At 39.5% G+C, this 21,046-nt stretch overlaps 1 protein-coding gene across 4 annotated transcripts in view; it reads left to right on the forward strand.

Moving 5' to 3' along the window:
- Window positions 1-5,959: 5,959 nt before the first annotated feature.
- LOC126271928 (protein shifted-like) overlaps window positions 5,960-21,046 on the forward strand; it is a 68,266-nt gene continuing 53,179 nt past the window's right edge. Inside the window, exons 1-6 of one of the 4 annotated variants that reach the window (XM_049974341.1) lie at window positions 5,960-6,039; window positions 6,530-6,682; window positions 6,885-6,982; window positions 11,897-12,041; window positions 12,560-12,703; window positions 16,387-16,587. In XM_049974341.1, the coding sequence (XP_049830298.1) occupies window positions 6,565-6,682; window positions 6,885-6,982; window positions 11,897-12,041; window positions 12,560-12,703; window positions 16,387-16,587 (706 nt within the window). In that variant the 5' untranslated portion in view covers window positions 5,960-6,039; window positions 6,530-6,564. Of the gene's footprint in view, window positions 6,380-6,529; window positions 6,683-6,884; window positions 6,983-11,896; window positions 12,042-12,559; window positions 12,704-16,386; window positions 16,588-21,046 lie in introns of all 4 variants that reach the window. The other 3 variants (XM_049974340.1, XM_049974339.1, XM_049974342.1) reach the window with 3 other exon arrangements.

Consider the following 21,046-nt stretch of genomic DNA (forward strand, 5'->3'; position numbering starts at 1 on the left):
TTGCCAGTTTAATTCAGTACATCCTTGGTTATCCAAGTACTCCTACTAGGTATTGTCTGTTTACCTGTGTGATCCTCTGTTGCCTTCATTATTTCATCTCTGAAAGCCACCCATTTGTTTTCTGTTGTATTCCTTTCTCCTGTTTCTGTCAAATGTTGCCTAATGCTCCCCCTGAAACTCTCAACCGCCTCTAGTTCCTAAACTTTTTTATCCATGTCCCATCTTCTTAATTTCCTATGTTTCTCCAATGTCTTCAGTTTTTGTCTGCAGTTCAAAACCAATACATTAGGGCCAAAGTCCACATCTTTCACTAGAAATGTCTGACAGTGTAACATCTGCTTTTGAAATCTTTGTCAAAACATTATATAATAAATAAATAAATCTGAAATCTTCAAAAGTCCCTAGGCCTCGTCTGCATTTACAAGCCATCAGTCTTCTGACTGCTTTGGTGTGGCCCACCAAAAAATTCCTCTCCTGTGCCAACCTCTTCATCTCAGAGTAGCACTTGCAATCTATGTACTCAGTTATTTGCTAGATGTATTCCAATCATTGTTTTCCTCTACAGTTTATATTCTACAGCTCCCTCCAGTAACATGGAAGCTATTCTCTGACATCTTAACAGATGTCCTATCATCCTATCCCTTTCTTCTTATCCGTGCTTTCCATATTTTCCTTCTCTCTCTGATTCCATGCAGAACCTCCTGATCCCTTATCTTATCAGGCCACCTAATTTTCAACATTCGTGTGCAGCACAACATCTCAGATGCTTCAGTTCTCTTCTGGTCCAGTTTTCCCACAGTCCATGTTTCTCTAAGCTACTATTCTGTGCTCCAAACATTCATTCTCAGAAATTTTCTCCTCAAATTAAGGCCTGTATCTGATGCCAGTAGACATTTCTTGGACAGGAATCCCCTTTTAGCCAGTGCTAGTCTGCTTTTGATGTCCTCTTTGCTGCGACCATCATGGGTTATTTTGTCACGTAGGTAGCAAAATTCCTTAACTTCATCTACCTTGTGATCACCAGTCCTGATGTTAAGTTTCTAAATGTTCTCATTTCTGCTACTTCCCATTCTCTCATCTTTCTTTGATTTACTTTCAATCCACATTCAGTACTCATTAGACTGTTCATTCTGTTCAGTGGATACTGTACTTCTTCTTCACTTTCACTGAGGACAGAAGTGTCATCAGTGAAACTTACCATTGATATCCTTTCACCCTGAATTTTAATTCCACTCTTGAACCTTTCTTATACTTCCATAAATGTTTTGGATTGAACAGTAGTTGCAAAATACTACATTGTCCTTGTCTTACACCATTTTTAATCTGAGCTCTTCATTCTTCATCTTCCACTCTTCTTTTTCTGTCTTGGTTCCTGTACATATTGTATATTACCCATGATTCCCTATAGCTTACCCTAATTATCTCAGAATCTCGAACATCTTGCTCCATTTTACATAGTCGAACACTTTTTCCATGTCGACAGATTCTATGAATATGTCTTGATTTTTCTTCACTCTTGCTTCCATCATCAAACACAGCATCACAATTGCCTCTCTGATGTCTTTACCTTTCCTAAAGACAAATTGATCATCATCTAATAGATCCTCAATTTTCTTTTCCATTCTTCTGTATATTATTCTTATCAGCAACTAGGATACATCAGTTGCTAAACTGATTATGCGATAATTTTTGCTCTTGTCAGCTCTTACAATATTCAGAAATATGTAGATGATGTTTTACGCAAAGTCAAATGGTATATCACCAGACTCAGACATTCTACACATCAGTGTAAATAGTTGTTTTGGTGCCACTTTTCCCAACAATTTTAGAAATTCTGCTTGAATTTTGTCTTTCCCTTTGACCTTGTTTGATAATAAGTCTTCCAGATCTCTCTTAAATTCTGATTCTAAAACTGGATCCCCTGTCTCTTCTGTATAGACACCTGTTTCTTCTTCTGTCTCTTCATCAGACAAGTCTTCCCCCTAGGAGACCTTCGATGTACTCGTTCTACCAATCCATTCTTTCCTCTGCATTTTAGTAATGGAATTCCCATTGTACTCTTAATGCTTCTACCCTTGCTTATAATTTCACCGAAGGCTGTTTTGACTTTTCTGTAAGTTGAGTCAGTCCTTCCGACAGCAATTTCTTCTTCCATTTCTACACATTTTTCCTGTGGCCATTTTGCCTTAGCTTCCTTGCATTCCTATTTATTCCATTCCTAAGTGACTTGCATTTCTGTATTACTGAATTACCCTGACCATTTTTGTGCTTCCATCTTTCTTTGATCAACTGGAGTCTTTCTTCTGTTACCCATTGTTTCTTTGCAGTTACCTTCCTTTTACCTCTGTTTTTCTTCCAACTTCTGTGATTGCCCCTTTTACATATGTCCATTCCTCTTCTACTGGACAGCTTACTGAGCTATTCCTTACGACAGTATCTATAGCCTCAGAGAACTTCAAGGGCATCTCTTCATTCTTTAGTTCTTCCGTATCTCACTTCTTCACATATTAGCTTTTCCTAATTGGTCTCTTAAACTTCAGCCTACTCTTCATCCCTACTAAATTGTAATCTGAGCCTATATCTGCTCCTGGGTATGCCTTACAATCCATTGTCTTACTTCGGAATCTCTGCCTGACCATGATGTAATCTTACTGGAATCTTCCCATACCTCCTGTCCTTTTCCAAGTATACCACCTCCTCTTGTTATTCTTGAACAGAGTATTCACTATTATTAGCTGAAATTTATTGCAGAACTCAATTAGTCTCTTTCTCTTCTCTCATTCCTAGTACCAAGCTCATGTTCTCCCATAACTCTTTCTTTTGCTCCTTCTGCTGTTGATATTACCCTTTACTCATCTGATCAGAAACTCTTACCTTCTTTTCATTTCACTTCACTGACCCCACTATGTCTAGAATAAGCTTTAGCATTTCCATTTGCAGATTTTCTGGATGTTCAAACTTCTGTCTTCCACACCCCAACTCATAGAATTTTATCTTTTCGTTGGTTATACAATCTTTTTCTCGTGGTCACTTCGCCATTGCCAGCCTCTCCCAGATATCCAAATGGGGGACTGGTCTGGAATCTTTTACCAATGGATAGATCATCATGACACTTTTTCAATTACAGGCCACATGTCCTAATTCAGTGGTTTCTGTTGCCTCCTGCACCCTCATGATGTTGATCATTGCTGATCCTTTGTGATTGTACCTGCCATATGGCTATCAGGTCTTCATCATTTCACCTATATGGTTTATTTAAGTAATACTTTTCAGTGCTGCATTTTTATTAAACCCACCTTACAAATTACAAAATGTCCTAAATCTATGTACACCCATCAAAAAATGTATTGCATCACCTCAGTTCCAGGAGTTCCAGAACCTGTACAGCAAATTGGAATAGAGATCAACATAAACATCATTTCTGCTCTTTTTATTGCTCATGAAAACCACACATTGCATGTTGTAACACACTACAGCGAGACCTTCAGATATAGTGGTCTAGATTGCTCTACACACCAGTACCTCTAATGTCCAGTAGCACATCATCTTGCATTGATACATGCCTTATTCATTGTGCATACTATCCCCAAGTTCATCAAGGCACTGTTGATCCATATTATCCCACCCCTCAACCGCAATTCAGCGTAGATCCCTCAGAGTGGTTGGTGGGTCACGTTGTCCATTAACAGCCATTTCCGATCTATCCCAGGCATGTTCGATAGGGTTCATGTCTGAAGAACATGCTGGCCACTCTAGTTGAGCGATGTCGTTATCCTGAAGGAAGTCATTCACCAAATGTGCATGATGGGGGCACAAATCATCGTCAAAAAAGACGAATGCCTCGCCAATGTGCTGTCGATATGTTTGCACTATTGATTGGAGGATGGCATCCACATATCGTACAGCCATTACAGCACCTTCTATGACTACCAGTGGTGTATATCGGCCCCACATACTGCAACCCCAAAACAGCAGGAAACCTTCACCTTGCCTCACTCGCAGTACAGTGTGTCTGAGTTCAGCCTTACTGCCTCCAAACACATATCTGACGACTGTCTAGTTGAAGTCATATGCGACACTCATCGGTGAAGAGGACATGATGCCAATCTTGAACGGTCCATTTGGCATGTTGTTGGGCCCATCTGTACCATGCTGCATGGTGTCATGGTTGAAAAGATGGACCTAGCCATGGACGTTGGGAGGGAAGTTGCGCATCATGCAGCTTATTGTGCACAGTTTGAGTCATAACACGATGTTCTGTGGCTGCATGGAAAGCATTATTCAACATGATGGCATTGCTGTCATGGTTCCTCTGAGCCATAATCCATAGGTAGCGGTCATACACTGGAGTAGTAGCCCTTGGGCGGCCTGAGCAAGTCATATCATTGACAGTTCCTGTCTATCTGTATTTCCTCCATATCTGAACAACATCACTTTGGTTCATTCCGAGATGCCTGGGCACTTTCCATGTTGAGAGCTGGCACAAAGTAACAATGCGGATGTGATCAAACTACTGTAGTATTGAGCATTTAGGCATAGTTGAACTACAGACAACACGAGCCGTGTACCTCCTTCCTTGGGGAATGACTGGAACTGATAGGCTGTCAGACCCCCTCCATCTAATAGACACTGCTCATGCTTGGTTGTTTACATCTTTGGGTGGGTTTAGTGACATCTCTGAACAGTCAAAGGAACTGTCTCTGTGATACATTATCCACACACAACGTATGTCTTCAGGAGTTCAGGGAACAGGGGTGATGTAAAACTTTTTTTGATGTGTGCGTAAAAAAACCACAAAAAGGTAGTTTTTCTGTGGAGGGTGGGGTGGAGGGAGCTTTGTCAGTTCTGCCAAGGGCACAGTTTTATCTCAGTATGGGTTTGCTCCTTTGGTAAAGATCAGTATTCCATAGCTATACAAACAAAACTGGAAGGCATTGTCAGATTTTTAAACTGGTTTTGGATTCTTTTAGTTTCTTGTTTTAGCATTATGATAATTTTTTCTTCAATTCGTTGCTTTCTTTTACTTTTTTAGGAGTTTATCCAAATAATAATGTCATACATGAATAATGACTTGATACTACTATGGCACATTGCTACCACAAAAGGGCAGCTTGTGTTTTGTGTGAGAATTTGAACCGCATATTGAATTTTTTAATTAACTTTGCAGGCACATTTCCCACTCTGGTTCTTCCTAAATGTTAACACATAAACAAAATATATCACGCAGTTAAAACACTTTTTCCTTCAATGGATAAAGCTGATGTTACAGGATACGGTTTTTGATCAGTGTGAAAACTTGCTGCTGCTGTTTTTTTTTTCCACCAATGGGATTTGTTTTTTAACTACTTCTGTTATCTGCAAAATGTATGCTTTTCCTGCTTAGTTGTTTCCATGGAGGAGTAAGATGACAGAACTGAGAACTGTCCTCTGATAGGCTCCATACCTTATGCTATGATGCATTACTGTACAAACCGGTAATCCAGTATGTTTTTGTGCTTTTATTTATCTTTGCATTAGTAGACGCCTATGGTGGTATCCAAGTCAGTACTTTCAGTATTATTAATTTATGCACTGTAATGTCATGATTAGGAACTCAAAGATTATACTAATTTGAAGTGTACAGTAACATTAAAAAGATTCTCTAAAGCTGTTGATATTTCACTCAAAAAGACAGCAGTGACTGCATTCATAGGGCACCAATGCATTTTGTCCCAGATTCATTCATTTTTTGTGCTATAAAGCACCACGGCTTAAATCCGAAATGTTTCTCCTCTTCAGTGACAGTATGTCGTTATTGTAAAGCAATGCGTTCAGGGAAGGACCAGAAATTATTATCCGTTATAATTATCATGTGCAGCATCCTGTTCACTTAAGTCACCATCTCTTTATCAGTTGTATCAGTATCAACTGAGTGAACTGACCGCAAATCTCCTGTTCTGCGCGATGCAACAGGTGTGGGGGTCACGTGACCTTTGTTTTCGTGTAGCCGGCTGGGTTACCGGTGACAATAGATTGGACGCACGCGAGCAGAGATGCAGGGTGAAGTACCATGTTTTGGTGCGATTAATGCATTGCGCTGTCGATAACCCTGGCTCTCAGCTGCAAGCTTTGTTTTTTGGTTGTTTCTTTTGGTGAAAGCCACGTTATATAATTCGCAACAAAGCTGGTAGGAGGATTTTGTGTTTGTGATATTCAGTAACATAGCTTTCTCGTGTCATGCAAATGAAGCTGCATATGAATAAAAACCAGTCAGTGTTGAATTAACAGAAGTCGTAGATACGGATTCTTTAAAAACCGCGCCTTAGCAATGCACCGTTGCAGTCCGCTTGTATCGGATGGTGTTACGAGGGATCGTATTGTACTCACACAGTAATTAAATGTTTGTGAAAGGAATTTCTGCCATTATTTCATCATATGTTATAAAGTGGAACTTTCACTGTACCCCTTTTGTGTTTATTTGCCGTCCCGTACTGTGATTTCCGATATTACTAGTTGCGATGACATTTACGCTTGTCTTTCTTTTCTGTAGACGCAGTTTCTCATGTCTAGAAAGGGTGATTCAAAATGCAGATAACTGTCATTGCCTTCCTAATTTCTTTTGTCACCTGTATACCACGCGGCAATGACAATAACAATGACCTTTCATTGTGGATTGACGAACAGCAAGTAAAAATGTTTAGTGGTAAGTGGAAGAGTTTATTTTTGATATAATTCTTTGCTTTTATAGTACAAGTCCTATTCCATTTATTTAGCCATCTTGCAAAATTCAGTTAAATGAAATATATGTGTTTAGACATAAATCTCATTAAAATATTCACTACCAATGAAATAACAATACTAGTGAAAAATTGCTGCATAAATTAGCATTTTCATCATTTTTACAGGTTTCTCGATGGAAATTTATGCAATAGCTAATGGTAGGGTACTCCCATACATATTGGATCCAAACTTTGAGAAATATCTTCCAATTATCCCGTCTGAGGTATGTTTTAAGCAATAGACATTTAGAATATGTAGTATTCTACTAATATTTCTTATAACTAACCATACAGAGTTTGAATTCGTAGACAACTCTGAGGCTACACGCATCTGTAATCCATAATTGTGTGAAAGAAGCTGCTCTAATATTCACTCAGATCTTGATAAGATTTCAAAGTGGTGCAAAGATTGGCAACTTCCTTTGAATGTTCAGATATGTAAAACTATGCAGTTCACAAAATAAAAATGTAGTTTCCTGTGGCTATAATATTAATGAATTGCGGTTGGAATGGCCCAACTCATACAAAGACCTGGATGTAACTCTTTGTAGGGATATTAAATGGAACGATAACATACTCTCGGTTGTAGATGAAGTAGATGCAGACTTCAGTTTATTGGTAGAATATTAGGGAAATACAATCATTCTACAAAGAAGATTGTTTACAAATAATTGCTCTAGCTTGTGGATCCTGTACCAGACAGGACTAACTGGGGGTATTGAATGTATACAGAGAAGAGCAACATGAATGGTCACAGATTTGTCTGGTCTGTCGAATAGTGTCACAGAGATGGAGAAGAAATTGAATTGGCAGGCTCTTGAAGATAGATGTAAACTACCCTGAGAATACCTCACAAGTTTCAAGAACTGGCTTTAAATGATGACTCTAGGAAAATATTACAATCCCCATGTGCTGCTCACTTAGGGATCATGAGGACAAGATTAGATCAATTATAGCACACACACACACACACACACACACACACACACACACACACACACAGAAATTTAAACAATGATTCTTTCCTAGCTCCACAAATAAATTGAACGGGAAGAAACCCTAATAACTGGCACAGTGTGATGTACCCTCTGCCATGCACGTCACAGGGGTTTGCATAGTGTAGATGTAGAACATTGATTGTGTAAGTAGTACTTCCAGTTACTGCTCGTTTCACACACTTTTGGTTGGTTACTGTAGGTTCTTTCCACTGCCAAGAAAACTTAACAGTGAGACTATGTATTAAAGAGTTAGTAAAAAAAACAGACTGTATTCCCCATAAATGCTATAATTTGGAATGTGCCACTGCCACAACAGCTGCACAGAGTTGTCAAGGAAGCACATACGACTGCAGGTAAAAGCTATGTGGTGGCACCACTCCTCCCCTGTATCCTGTTACATTTGTGACGGTTGGCATAGCTATTATGCACCAGTTGTGCTGCATGACTCATCATTGAGAAGTAAAGTCAGTCTCAATTTAAACATGTTTCTGCTGTCCAGCATGAACTTTACTTTCATGAGTAGAAAACAGATCACATCTTTCATTCCTTCCGGAGCAAAATTTTGATTCTCAACAGGATACCATATATTTTAATTTTCGCCATTCTAGAATAGTATTTGGTGTAGACTGGCCGAGTAAAACAGGAGAGATGCTCGAGGAATATCCAGTCAAGTTATATCACATTACTTTAAAACACTGAAACAGATATTAGTTGCTGCTTGTGCTTTTACATTATTATTATTATTATTATTATTATTATTATTATTATTGGCATAGCATTAGGTTGCTGTAAATAGAATGGTATGTTCCATTACTCATTGGTTCCATTACTCATTGATAGTAACTCAGTAAGTTTGTTGATTCCAGAGAGTGAAAATTGCACAGACGTTGATGATGTCTCTTATTGACTTTCCTACAGAGCTAGTAAGGACAATAACCCATAAATATTTTGATGGGTCCAATTCGTGCCTGGTTTGATAAGTGAAACATTTAACACCACCTTGCAATAATCAAGATACTGGCCTCCATTTTAGATTTTATTGAAAAAAGCAAGGATGATTAAAAAAAGTCCTGGGTTAAGATTTATGAAATACAGCAAGTCTCCCTATTTTATATATAAAAAAAACTACATACAGCTTAGTATGTTGAAATAATTATATTGACATTGCATAATGCTTCTGTTACTTTTCTACATAGTTGTCATGTTTTTCCAAGCATTTTTCGTAATGTGACAAGTTTTTTCAAACCACTGTTGTACCGTGCCAGGTCCTGTGCTCGTAATAAGCCATTCACTGTTGTAACATCATCATCGCTGTTGGCATTCGTAGCTCCAAGATGCCCTTTCAGACCATGATGCACAAAATTTCAACACTAAAAGATTTTTGTACTCAAACAAATGTTATATATAAATAAAAACAGTGTAGTAAAGCTAATCACAGTAAGAGTCAACTTTTACATTTTCTAACACACGATTCAACAAAACTCAACATTTTAATTCCACAGAATGGGCATATGATTAGTGAAACTGAACATTTCAAATTTCTAGGTGTTAGTTCAAATTTATAGGTGTTCAGATAGATAGTAAACTGTTGTGGAAAGCCCACATTCAGGATCTTGTTCAAAGACTTAATGCTGCCACTTTTTACAATTCGAATGGCATCGGAAGAAAGTGATAGTTCATCACAAAAAGTAGTCTGCTTTGCTTATTTTCATTCGCTTATGGATAAATGGTATTATATTTTGGGGTAACTCATCCCATTCTAGAAGGTTACTTTTGACTCAGAACTGGACAGTCCGAGCAGTAAGTGGTGCAAGTTCACACCCCTCTTGTCAGCCCTTGTTCATTAGTCTGGATATTCTGACATTGGCCTATCAATATACAGGGTGTTACAAAAAGGTACGGCCAAACTTTCAGGAAACATTATTCATACACAAATAAAGAAAAGATGTTATATGGACATGTGTCCGGAAATGCTTAATTTCCATGTTAGAGCTCGTTTTAGTTTCGTCAGTATCTACTGTACTTCCTCGATTCACCACCAGTTGGCCCAAATGAAGGAAGGTAATGTTGACTTCGGTGCTTGTGTTGACATGCGACTCATTGCTCTATAGTACTAGCATAAAGCACATCAGTACGTAGCATCAACAGGTTAGTGTTCATCACAAACATGGGTTTGCAGTCAGTGCAATGTTTACAAATTCGGAGTTGGCAGATGCCCATTTTATCTATGGATTAGCACGGGGCAATAGCCGTGGCGCGGTACGTTTGTATTGAGACAGATTTCCAGAACAAAGGTGTCCCGACAGGGAGCACGGAACATTCCAGCCAATGACTTGCGACTGAGGAAGACCTAGAACGACGAGAACACCTGCAATGGACGAGGCAATTCTTCGTGCAGTTGACGATAACCCTAATGTCAGCGTCAGAGAAGTTGCTGTTGTACAAAGTAACGTTGACTACGTCACTGTATGGAGAGTGCTACGGGAGAACCAGTTGTTTCTGTACCGTGTACAGCGTGTGCAGGCACTATCAGCAGCTGATTGGCCTCCCCGGGTACACCTCTGTGAATTTGATTTTCATTTATGGGGGCATTTGAAAGCTCTTGTCTACACAACCCTGGTACCAAATGTAGAGACTCTTCGTGCTCGTATTGTGGACAGCTGTGATACAATACGCCATTCTCCAGGGCTGCATCAGTGCGTCAGGGATTCTATGCGACGGAGGGTGGATGCATGTATCCTCGCTAACTGAGGACATTTTGAACATTTCCTGTAACAAAGTGTTTGAAGTCACACTGGTACGTTCTGTTGCTGTGTGTTTCCATTCCATGATTAATGTGATTTGAAGAGAAGTAATAAAATGAGCTCTAACATGGAAAATAAGCGTTTCCGGACACATGTCCACATAACATATTTTCTTTCTTTGTGTGTGAGGAATGGATCCTGAAAGTTTGGCCGTACCTTTTCGTAACACCCTGTATATATTCTTTACTGTCATTTCTTGTTAACAACATTAGCTTATTCCCAAGAATTAGCAGCTTTCAGTCAGTTAATATTAGGCAGCTTTCAGTCAATTAATATTGGGAAGAATTCCAGTCTGCATTTGGATCACACTTCCTTGAGTCTTGTGCAGAAAGGAGTGCTGTGTACTGCTGCATCCATTTTCAATAAGATGCCACAAGAATTCTAAAATCTTAGCAGTAATCCACACACTTTCAAATCGAAACTTAAGTGTTTCCCCATGAGTCACTTCTTCTATTCTGTCAAGGATTTGCTTGAAATATTAAGCTCATTCCTATGTTATAGTATTGATTGTGCTTACACAAACTCATGGCTTGTCTTTTTTGGGTTCATAAACATTTTATTTTATCTGTTATTACTTTTATGTTGTAATTTAATTTACTGTTATGTTCCATGACCTTGGATATTTACTCCTCAGTTTGGTCGTATGGAACTAGACATGCAAAATAAAAAAAAAAAATGATCTTTGAGTTGGGGGGAAAATGTGAAAATCACAAGGAAAGGTCTGGTGAACATGGAGGATGAGGGAACATTGAGGGTAGCTCACAGACATTACAGTACCTGTCTCCATTCATTGCACTATTATGAAGCAGATAGTGAACGATCAAAATCCTCTGACAGTCACAGAAGATGGTTACCCTAACTTTCCTTATTGAATGTGCGACATTTGCCTTTTTTGGGACACTTTCAGCACGTTAACTTCTTCCTTATTGATTATTTATTTATTTATTTATTTATTTTTCAATTTATCTTTCCAACAACTGAGATATGACACTTTAAGCTTCAAGGATGATGATTTGTATGCTAGGAGTTTGGGGGGGGGGGGGGCAGGGGAAGAGGAGAAGACCCCACTGCCCCTCTCCCCTCCCCTCCTCTGCCCCTTTCCCCGTCCCTCCCGTGCCCTGCCCATGCCCCTTCAGCTCTCTCATCCATCCTACCATTTCTCCCTTCACATATTTGTAAGAATGTTGATAACTTAGTTACTGTATTTTCATGGTGTTAAACCCCACCATGGTCATCAGCAAACAAATCAGTCTAGTCAACCATTGGGTACACACTTAAATTCATTTTTCTGTGTTATTCTGTATGGTACTCATGTTTATGGTTTTGTCCATTGTAGGTTGGCTATGTGAATTTTACCTGGAAATCGGGGTCAAAGAAATATATTTACAATTTCGATCGATTACAGTCATTTGATGAAGCGATTTTAGACCCTCCTGTTATCTCTATCAAGACAAAGGGCAGAATACCACGTAGACCTAAAGGTAGGTTGTTATTCAAGAAGAATAACTTTGTGGATAAGCAGTTTCCTCAAGTTTCATAATTTGCACATGTATTTTGTGAATATCAAGCAGTTTGTAACCTTGACCATTTTTAGTTTACAAAAATCTGTCCTTAAAAAAGGTCTAAGGCATTAGCCATCATGGTATGAACTGTGCTAATATTGTTTGTATGCATGAAAAGGAAAATTCACCCCAGAAAACTAAATTATGAGACAGAATTTCTGGCCATTACTTAACATCAAGAGGCAAAAATTTGAGCAGGCACGTATAAAAACACTTGGCATTGTCCTAGAGGTGTAGGTTGGGAAAGTGTGCCAGATACCTGCTTTTGATATGTTGTGAAAAAATAATTTTAAATTAAAATATCCATCCTAAATTGAGAGGAAAGATATTTTCATAAATTATATCCTAGTTAAAAAGTTTACATCCCCTGCACATTATATCTGTGCAGGTGTTGTAAGTGACATGACTGTTCCTAAAATTTTAAATTTTTGCTGTAGGTTTCAGTGTCTCCTTGCCATGCTCAGGAAACAGCTCTGGTATTGCAGCTTTCGGCATTGGCCTCATTATTGAAAGCCGTAAAGGAAAGCCATTGCCTGGCACACCTCTTCGTCTTCGATTACGGAAGGAGTGCGCACAAAGGGGTATGTTTGCTTTTGCAAAAATTGACCTTTTTATCAGGGACTTTCATATTGCTGTACCCCCTGTACTCCTACTATTTCCAGTACATTGTTCATCTTTCACACGTAAAATTGTTCATTTGTTTTTATGTAATTGAACCAGCACATGAATGACTTAAATGGTTTTCGTGTTCTTTTTTCTCCAGGAATTCCCCGTTTACACTTTTCATGATCCAGTCCAGTTTTATCTGAAGAGATGTTTACATTTGATGCCTGTTAACTCATGACAAATGCTCTGAAATATTAATTATATAGTTTTAGCTGTAGAATGGAATGACAGAAAGCAATTGCGAATTCATCTGATGTTTTTAGTAGCGGCTGTGGTTGCCGCAGTGCACCGTCATCAGAATAATACTGGCACTGCAATATCGTATTTATCTGCCAATGCTGGGGATGCAACTTTCAAGCATAATGTCTGATCTGTATGGGAATACACATAATGGATGTGCGAGTACAGATCATAAACATATGGAAGTTTGGGTCTGGCCATGAGCTGCTCACGAAAACCAGGAAATCCAGGTCGAGTCCTGGTCTGGCAAAAATTTTCATTGTCATCATTCCATTCTACAGCTGATGGTAGTCATTATTTGCAGTTTCGAATTCATCTGATGTGTTTAGTAATGACTGTGGTCACCACAGTGTATCGTTATCAGAATAACACCAGCTCTGCAATATCGTATGAATTAATTTTGTTCGGTCGATAGCTGCAAACATTGATAGGAAGAATATAATGAAGTATGTCTTTTATTTTAATAACAAATTCAGAGTAAATACCTGCAAAAATTTTAGAGTGACGTGTCTACATCTGTAATGTGGTTAGCCGCATTACTGTGGGTGCTGGTGGGCACTTCTGTACCTACTATTTCTCGCCTTCATTGTTGCATTCACAAAACAGCACAGGAAGAAAGGCTGTCAGTGAGCCTTCATATGAGCACTTAATTTATCAGTTTTTCACATTGTGATCATTTGTGACATCTGTTTGAGTGGGAGTAACATGTTGCCTTGCTCTTTTGAGGATTACATTATTCTAGAAGCTTGCTTCTGATTCTTGTGACTGCATCTGGTGTCCTTCTTTTGCACAGTTACAGACACCTCATTTATTTTCTTGGTAGCACCACATTCAAAATATATTTAGCACATCTGCTACAAATGAGCAGGAAATTTGCACAGCACTGTTTAATAGATACACAGGCACGTCCAAACCAAGTGCCGAGTTAGAACAGACAAGGTGATTAGCAGTGGTCAAACTGTCACCAGTCTTGAGTCATGTGATGCATTAACAAGCTTGTTATAGAACAAGAAATGATGTCACCCTTCTTTTTTGTCAGCTCATCTCCAAGAAATGGTGCCAGTGTGTTCATTTATGTATGTACAACTAACTGCATGCAAGCCATTAAAGAAATGGCACATACTGCTTTTTAAATCTCATCAGTGTTTCGGAGAGCTGTGCTCAGTTAAGGGAACAAATATAAGTAAATTAAAATAATTTGTAATAAATCTACTAGTGTGTTTTCCTGGTGAATATGCTGCTTGAACGTCTCTGACATACAGCCACATTGAATGTTTGTTGTATGAACTTCCAGTGCTGTATTGTGTCATCGTGACCATCGTATTACTTGTGTTCACAGATGCCCTGATCGGTAGTGAATGATGTACATAGTTGCCCCCTGCACTCATGGCACTTGCATTGGCACTCTGCCTTTGTCTTGTTCAGTGTCCTACTTCTGCTTCTTACAGGAAGATGAAATCAAATCCAGCCGAGTGGATGCAGCAGAAAATGATTGAACTGACTTGAAGTTCATTTACAGACAAGGCAGCAAAGAAACTTTGGCTGTACGGGCTTCCAAAGATGCGCAAGGAGGGCATACTCCTGAGATCCATAGTAACCACAATAGGAATGCCAACATACCCCTTTGCAAAGCACCTGTTATCAGTTTTGAGTATCTTGGTTTGCAAATTTGAGCATCACATGAAGAACTCTCAGTCCGTGGAATGTTTACAACCTGTAAGAACGGTCACCTTAGATCGTGTGGCCAGTTTCAGCATTTTCACTCTTCACCAGGGCTCCATTTAAAGAATCACTACAATTATTTGGGGCCACATCCCCAACTTCTTAGATTTTTGCTGGTGTCCACATACTTTCTCTTTGAGTGACATTACTATCGACATTTTGTGCTAGTGTCCACATACTTCATCTTTGACTGACATTACTATGAACAGACTGACAACAAGCCTAGCTGTCTGTCACCCATGTTACTAACATGTACACAGTTGAGTATACGGCCTAGGTACAATACTTATCACCATTAAAACTGAGAGTTTTATTCATATTTGCTGACTATACTTTCATCAAATGGCCACATGGTAAAGAGAGCTACAAGTTTTCTTACAATACCTGTACTCCATCCACATTGAAATACTGTTCACTATGGAAAGGATGCAAATTGGCCGGTTACCATTCTTGGATGTTCTGGTATAGAGGAGACCACAGAATACTGGAAGACAGTATCTACTGAAAGGCAACTCACATAAACCATTACCCCTGTATGCCTGTAGTTCTCATCACAAGTGGAGGGAGTGCTAAACGCAAAGGTCCACAGTGCTCGTGTGATCTCCAACAGAGAAAGTTTAACACCAGAACAAGCCTACCACGAGGTCATATTCCAGAAAAAGGCTATAGCGACTGCCACATTTGGCATGCCTTTTGGTTTATGACAACGGGATACATGAGGTCCGAGGAGAACAAGCCTACATCCCATATGTCAGCAACATATCAGAAAAAAATTGGAAGAATTTTATGCAGGCACAAGTTCAAATGCTTGTACCACCTGCCAACCCCAATTACGTCCCTTGAAAATAACCTGGGGCTCAAAACATGATGTGTACCTTGAGTGTGAGTGTGGAAACACATGTTGGACAAAGCATTTGCAAGGTTGAAAAAAAAGATGCTCGGTGACCTCCAGCAGCAAATGAAATTGGCAATTGCTTGAGCATTGCTTAGAGCCAAATCATGAAGTGAAGTATGGAGACAAAAAGGTTTTGGTGAAAAATGGCCCTCTTTTTGGACTGTGCATAGGAGGATGCCGTCAAAATCTGGCTACGAAAGAACCAATCAACAAGGACTGTGGACCTGAGCTTATACTAGCATAGAAAACAGCACTGAAACTACCACTCACACAGTGGAGGCTGAAGGTTGAGCAGGATGAATGTGAAGCATAGATTGAAATGCACTGTTCATATCTAGAGAATGAGCCACTCCCATAGCTGTTGGTCACATGGGGGGAAAAGGGAGGGGGGGAGGAGAGAAAACGGAGAGGGGGGGGGGGGGGGGAGGGCACACACACACACACACACACACACACACACACACACACACACACACACACACACACACAAAAGAGGGGGGGGGTGCACGCACACACACACACACACACACACACACACACACACACACACACACACACACACGTGTATTCCAATTGATTGCCAATTTGTAATATATTTTATTTAGGTTATTGCAAATATTTTAAATAATATAAAAAGAAAGGCATAAATAAGAATATAAAATAATTTGCCATATTAGGCAGTCTATCTACCATTAATTTAGGAAGAACTAAACATTACAATAGCTTGCAATGTGTTTGTAGGTCCTGACCCAGAGTGTGATAAGAAGTGTGCAAATGGTGGCTGGTGCAACCATGACAAGATCTGCCAGTGTCCTGAGGGCTACATGGGACAGCACTGTCATACAGCCCTCTGCTACCCACAGTGCATGAATGGTGGCAGTTGCACCTCTCCTGGCATATGCTCATGCCCAGACGGCTTTCAGGGTCGTCACTGTGAAGGGGGTAAGTCAGGATATCTCACATCATCATACTGAGTCTGTCTCTAGCTTAAAGATAGTGATGCACAAAAAGCAAACACTGGCAATGATAAAAAAATGTTAGAGTAAAACAAGAAATGGTGATAAGATGTATCGTGTAATCACTTTTAAGTGCTAAAATGGACAGTTGCTCAGTAATAGGCTTCTTTATGCAGTGATTGTCATTGTCAGGCAAAAGACATCTGTTGCTGGATAAAGACGTCCTCTAGACTTAACCATGTGGTTTAGTCTGGATCTACACACATCCGTGTAGATTTCTTAATGTCATTTTCCCACTTTTCTTTGTGTCCTCATACTGTCTTTTTTTATTTGTTGCAATCCAACAAAAAGTTTACTTTGTCCATCTACCATCTATTTGCAAGACTAAATGTTTCACACCTCCATTTCAAGTCCTTTTACCTTTTTTTAAAAAAATAATTAACCCTTTTGTTTGTCAGCATAACTTTGTTTTCAATGATACCGAACTTTCTGCTTAATTTAATGTAACTTCATTCCTTATTCTTAAGTAACCACAACCATAAACAAGTTCATGCTTAATGGGTTTCTAAATGTCATCTATTTTTATTCTGCATCTTATGTGCCTATGAAAATTTGAAATTCAACATTGCTTTAGGATCATCACAGCCCATAAAACTAGATCAAAAGGAAAATCTATTTGAGAAAATCCATTAATTTGCAAAGAGATAGAGGGGCTGACCAATATGCACCTGCAGGAGGCAAAATTCCAGTGCTACTGATAGACACCATTAAAACAGATCAAACATATCCTAGTGTTTGAAACTAGTAGTTCTTTCCTAATGCAGGAAAGAGGTCAGTTGAAAGGAAGGGCAGGTCACTCACCAAAAATTTGTATTACCCTATGATGTCATTCCCTTCTGGAGTCATATCCAGAATTTCCCGCCAAAGAATCATTATTTAGTTTTTGATAATTTTATTAAACTCCCCAGTTATCATCTTTTGGGATTTGCAATCATTTATTCATTTTCTGTTACTCTTCATAGAGTACCTCTTGATCTGAGTACCAGCATATTGGCGCAAAGACTTGAATGATTTCCATGGAATACATTTCTTTAGACATATCTGGTTAGTTATTTTTGAGATTCATGTGATATTGTTGTTTTCTAATTTTCTTTTTTCAGTAAACCCTACAACCAGATTCATGACAGCTCTCCTCCTCTTTAGTCAACCAAAACAGCTAGTTTAATCATACTTCGTCATAAACCTTCCCCCCCCCCCCTCCCCCCTCCGGACACTTCTGATAACTAATATATCTCATGTTATTTAACTCCTCTTCCAACTCTACTATCTGCAGATCCCAAAGTTTTGAAATTTATTGCCCTTAAATCAAGTCTAATAGAAACAATTGTGTATTTACAGCCCTTGCTGTTGCCTATATAGTCAAACTTAATACAAAAAGGTGTAGGTGAAGAAGTAGCTGGCCAGGCACCATTACCCACTTTTCCTCAGTCCACTACTCTCAACATTCTTTCACCCAAGCTATGACACTGATAACATCAGAACATTGTAGTACATTGCACCTCCCCTTGCTACAGCATTACTCTTTCCGTTTACTTTCATGACTTTACATGGCTTTACGTAGTGTTTCCATCTTTATTTTTCTCGTCAGGTATTGTATATCATCAGTTAGGTGCTCATTTGAGCTGCCATCTCATATTCAGTTGTCTTAAAGTACATGAAAAATGCAGATACAGATGCTTCCTGGGGATGTTGAACAGAGTGGACACTGAAAGAGACCCACACACAGATTTGCTTAATAAACAGGTATTCACTTCAAAATATTTAGTTGTGGAGTACAGGGCAGCCTATTGTAAATCTACGTTAAAAGCAGAAGGAAGGTTGGAGAGAGAGATTTAAAAGGAAGAAAGAGATTTTTTAAATTATAACTTCCCAATAGCAATAGGGTCTCCAACAACACTATCTGTAATATGCTAGCCTACCAGGCCCCAAAGACTTCATTCAGATATGTGGCAAGTGCTAAATCTCAGCAGAGATGTAGCATATAAGTTTCAGCGTTTGTCTAAGAGATTATAAATTTCAGACAATATAATCAGTTTGCATGCTTATCATGTAATACTTAGATCACTCCAATCAGTGTTATCAATTCAAAGTACCCTGGCAGATTCCATTAATCCATATTAGGGTGTAATTTAGGGCTCTTTCCCAGTTTCTGTTACAGTCACATTTAGCAACCCAAAGTTGTGGTAAATATTGCTAAATTTGGTATGGGCTTATTTTGTATAGCATAATTTTTTAATGTTGTCTTTATTCATCCTGTGAATAAGAATGAACTTCCCCTTGACCATTTAATTTGTCCATAGTTTTTCTTCATCTTCTTCTTCTTCTTCTTCTTCTTCTTCTTCTTCTTCTTCTTCTTCTTCAAAGTACATGTTTAAGGAGCTCTTGTCTATTTCTTTAATAAGGTTGTTTCCTTCAAAGTTCCTCCATATATGACGAAAAATAAATACTGCCTCTTGTAGTCCAGAGAACTAGTTGCCATGAAAATGCACTTTGTGTTGTTAGCTCCCATTCTAACAGTATTAAACATACAGGTATTTAACTGTGTGGCAGCTACTCCTAACTTTTCAGATTCCTTCACTGTCATAGTAAAACTTTGAATGACAAGGCCACATTTATAATGACATCAGAGATTTCAGTGCTGTGATACTTGTTAAAGCTTTCACTGTAACAATTTTAATGGAAATGTGAAAGACGCTAAGACTGCCAGCATAGCACAATTTCTAACACATTATGCTGTTTCAGTGATAGTTAAATGGTAGTGAAAGTGGTAATGTGCTGGACCAGCATTACAATGGAGCCCTCTAAATGAGACAGCAAATCACATGAATCAAAAATCTTTTTGAGAATAATCTGGCAGCAGATGTCATTTGCGTTAAAAATAAAATCATTGTTATGCAAATGAAGATTTTTGTGGCATGAGACTGTAATAAAATTTTCCAGAGTTCCTTTCCACATCAAAATGTTTGATTAGTACAGTGAATGTTGCCTGAAAACTATGGAATTAGTGCTGTAGGCACAGCGAAGAGAGACCACATTAATCAGTTACTTAACTTATTTTTTAAAATACTGTAGGCAGAGATGGACTAGCCCAAGGATTTTAAAAGTGTGTGTGTGTGTGTGTGTGTGTGTGTGAGTGTGAGTGTGAGTGTGAGTGTGAGTGTGAGTGTGAGTGTGAGTGTGAGTGTGAGTGTGTGAGTGTGAGTGTGAGTGTGAGTGTGAGTGTGAGTGTGAGTGTGAGTGTGAGTGTGAGTGTGAGTGTGAGCGTGTGCGTGTGCGTGTGCGTGTGCGTGTGCGTGTGCGTGTGCGTGTGCGTGTGCGTGTGCGTGTGCGTGTGCGTGTGCGTGTGCGTGTGCGTGTGCGTGTGCGTGTGCGTGTGCGTGTGCGTGTGCGTGTGCGTGTGCGTGTGCGTGTGCGTGTGCGTGTGCGTGTGCGTGTGCGTGTGCGTGTGCGTGTGCGTGTGCGTGTGCGTGTGCGTGTGCGTGTGCGTGTGCGTGTGCGTGTGCGTGTGCGTGTGCGTGTGCGTGTGCGTGTGCGTGTGCGTGTGCGTGTGCGTGTGCGTGTGCGTGTGCGTGTGCGTGTGCGTGTGCGTGTGCGTGTGCGTGTGCGTGTGCGTGTGCGTGTGCGTGTGCGTGTGCGTGTGCGTGTGCGTGTGCGTGTGCGTGTGCGTGTGCGTGTGCGTGTGCGTGTGCGTGTGCGTGTGCGTGTGCGTGCGCGCGCGCACACGTTTTAGAGAGAGAGACAAGGACATTTTACTCCATCCAGGAGATATTTTCGAATATTTCTGTCGATGCTCGGTTTCCCTCAGGTTTGCAGCTCATGATACAGACCAGTGAAATGTTTGCTTACTCCATGCATGTGCCATGCCGTTACATGGATTTGAGCAACATAGAGAAATATGTTTCCAGACTGAGTGCAAAGTTATGGCCCATTTGTTCATATACTTGTGGAAAGTGGTGGAAACAAACAACTACCTTGTAGAGATAGTCTCTGGATCATTGCTGACAACACGTATGTATCATTTACTGCTTACTGCCTACATCTGTACTACACATTGACAGACCCTGAAAAATGTTAGCAGCAGTCAACAATAGTTCAGAAATTACCCAGTACTTGCGAAATGTGCAGGTTTGAACATTGGCAGCAGGGGCCATAACTCAGGGAAAAAGCTACTTATCTGTTGTCGGTTCATACTTGAAGAGCAGCAGCAGGGGCCATAACTTTGTTAATGAACTACGGTGGAACTGATGTAGCAAGCATAATTTGTTCCAGGATCTTACTTGTAGTGTGAAACACTTGTTAAGTGAAACAATTTATCTCATATAAACTATGTATTAGTTACTTTATTATTCACAATAAAGAACTAATTCTTTTTTACCAGTAAGCTA

Source organism: Schistocerca gregaria, chromosome 5 (genome assembly GCF_023897955.1).
Source record: "Schistocerca gregaria isolate iqSchGreg1 chromosome 5, iqSchGreg1.2, whole genome shotgun sequence".
Taxonomy (NCBI): Eukaryota; Metazoa; Arthropoda; class Insecta; order Orthoptera; family Acrididae; genus Schistocerca; species Schistocerca gregaria.